The sequence below is a fragment of the Montipora foliosa genome, chromosome 4 (genome assembly GCF_036669935.1).
Source record: "Montipora foliosa isolate CH-2021 chromosome 4, ASM3666993v2, whole genome shotgun sequence".
In the NCBI taxonomy this organism is placed as follows: domain Eukaryota; kingdom Metazoa; phylum Cnidaria; class Anthozoa; order Scleractinia; family Acroporidae; genus Montipora; species Montipora foliosa.
In genome coordinates, this window is record NC_090872.1 from 14,692,324 (window position 1) to 14,694,823 (window position 2,500).

Below are 2,500 nucleotides of genomic sequence, written 5' to 3' on the forward strand. Positions count from 1 at the left end.
TCGATGTCGTTTTCACGACAGTGAACTCTCGACCACACTCAAGGCCAGCTTGCGATGTCTGCCTGAGACAGGTTAACGATTTACAGAGAGACAGTAACTTACTAAATGATTCGAATAAAGTAGCTGGGGCGAATGCTGAAGGGACGATGGATGGTTCGCTCGAAACCCCTGTAAATTGCAAAGTAATACTTTCAAAGACATTACCCTAGAATGATGACCTCGATGATTCTACACTCGAAATTTACATTTCAAACGTTTACCTTTTAAATCTCCAGCGGGAAATGCACCTAGACCCCGTAGAGTGGTCTGCCCAATTTTCGGAACCCCAACTGACGAAATCCTGGATTCGCCCCAGAGTAGATATGGAAGATTCAACTGGCGTAAGAACGGGGCTCGCAGCCGCAAAAAAACAAATGAACTGAAGAGACTGATCAAGCGGCAAGCAAACCAAAGGAACCCGGCCATAATCGGACAGATGGACGGTCTGACGCAAAGGTAGTACGGGCAGCAAAAAGTAATTAACCCGAGGAAAGATAAAGACGGATCAGCTCAAAAACACAAAGGACCTCACGTAGACTAAGATCGACCCACAAACGTACTAATGAACCCATAAGAGGATGACAAACGTTCGGAAAGATGGATTTACGGAACGAAAGGATAGCAATGCGGACAAAGGACGAAAAGATCAACGGATATGCAGACCGACTGCCCAACGAAAAGACGAATAAACGACCAAACAAAAAAGCGAGAAAGAGATTATTAATTGATAAATTAAAGAATTATTTCATTCAATGCTCCATCCATTGAATAATGGATTCGCGTAGTAAGCGAACAAAAACTACCCATGCTTGCGTCGCAAAAATCAAAAAAACCATGCATATAGACCCATTTCAATAATTCCCAATCTGGAGGACAAAACAATGGTTGTTCTGTCCACTGTAAGAAACAAACCTTTCAAATGCAAAACAATCTTATTGTTTTGTTCTCCAGACTGGGAATTAACTGGAAGGGGTCTGGTAAGTTTTTAAGCTTCGCTGTTGCTCTTTCTTTACAGATTTTCTTTTTTTGTGTGCAAGAGCCCGGTGAGGGCTGCGGAGGTGAAACACCGTTGGTTAGAAACAGCGAACTTCTCGCCAAATTGGATCCTGATGTTGTACGAAAGTTTGATGAGAAACAAGTGCGATACGTCAGATACTTGCCCGACAAGTCCAATGGAGAATACTTAAACTGGCAACATGTGTATCAAACAGACAACAGAGAGGTAAACAACACGAACAAAAACGTCTAACTAATTTTCTTTGCTTTCCGAAGCCACTAAGGAAGGTATTAAAACAAGGACCATATCTTGTAGTGATTTAAGAGACCAGAGCTAAGTTAAACGAAATTAAGTACGTTTCGAGATAATGACAAGCTTAAAGCAACGATAGAATCCGAGAGTGTCAAAGTGCCAAGTCTTTCTAAGTTTACATTTGAACTCGCTTTGAAACCGAGAGTGAACACAACTCGAAAATGACCTCTTGATTCTTGATACCACATCACAGAGGCCTCTCCTCGTATTTTACAGGCTGTAGAAGCACAAGCCAAAAAACAAGGCAGTAATATTACATGGAATCCCTCTGGAGATTTGTACGTCTGGCAAAACAGACCGGCTAGTATTAACCATCCAATAACAGGCCAAAAGACCTGGTTTAATCAAGTAATAACATCTAACGCAACGTATTTCCGCTTGCTGCCAAAGTTTGATGGGATTCCGGACAACAAACTACCCAGTAATACCTATTACGGTGACGGAAGCGCGATTGAGCCAGCGGTATTGCAACACATTGTGGCCAGGAAATGGTCATGCGCAGTTGGATTTAAATGGAAGAAGGGCGATCTGTTAGTCCTGGACAACTTGGCTGTGCAGCATGGAAGAGTTGGATTCAAAGGGGACAGACAGATATTAGCTTGCATGACAGTGTAACAACTTGAAAGTATAATATCGAGTAGCTTATTGATTCTATGGCTGTTTTGAATCGAAACTGAGATCTTGGAATAGTCGAAACAGTGGAATAGTCTTCCTGAAACATTAAGGCAAGCAGAATCTCTACGTAATTTTAAGTCTCTTTTACACAGTTATTATAATAGCAAGTAAGACACGGCATTCATGGAAAACAGGCTTTTTGCTTTGTATATACTGAATTGAATAATTTTAATACTGTAATTTAGTTGAATCAATGTAACTTAGGTTTTTTATTTTTCATGCCTGATAATTTTTTTAAAACCGTGTATAAATAAAGATTGACTGAAACCAACCTCGTTCCAGGGGTTTTCCCTGCCTAGGGCGCCTGCCCCCTCCTCGGCGAAGAAAACTCCTGGAAGCAAGGTTGGAACCGAAACGAAAATTGAAAGGAACTTGTAACAAGGTGACATATTATACGGTAGCGCAAACCTATACGAGTATCAATTCACATGAAGCTAAATTGACTAGTTCCCCGGCATAATTTTTCCTTCACCCTGC

General features: G+C 41.3%; 1 protein-coding gene across 2 annotated transcripts in view; it reads left to right on the forward strand.

Moving 5' to 3' along the window:
- Positions 1-2,500, forward strand: part of LOC137999976 (dapdiamide synthesis protein DdaC-like) — an 8,289-nt gene that overhangs the window by 4,651 nt on the left and 1,138 nt on the right. For both annotated transcript variants that reach the window (XM_068846029.1, XM_068846030.1), the window contains exons 3-4: positions 1,055-1,261; positions 1,565-2,500. The exon at positions 1,565-2,500 is cut by the window's right edge and continues 1,138 nt beyond it. In XM_068846029.1, coding sequence (XP_068702130.1) covers positions 1,055-1,261; positions 1,565-1,963 — 606 coding nt within the window. In that variant the 3' untranslated portion in view covers positions 1,964-2,500. The remainder of the gene's footprint in view (positions 1-1,054; positions 1,262-1,564) is intronic.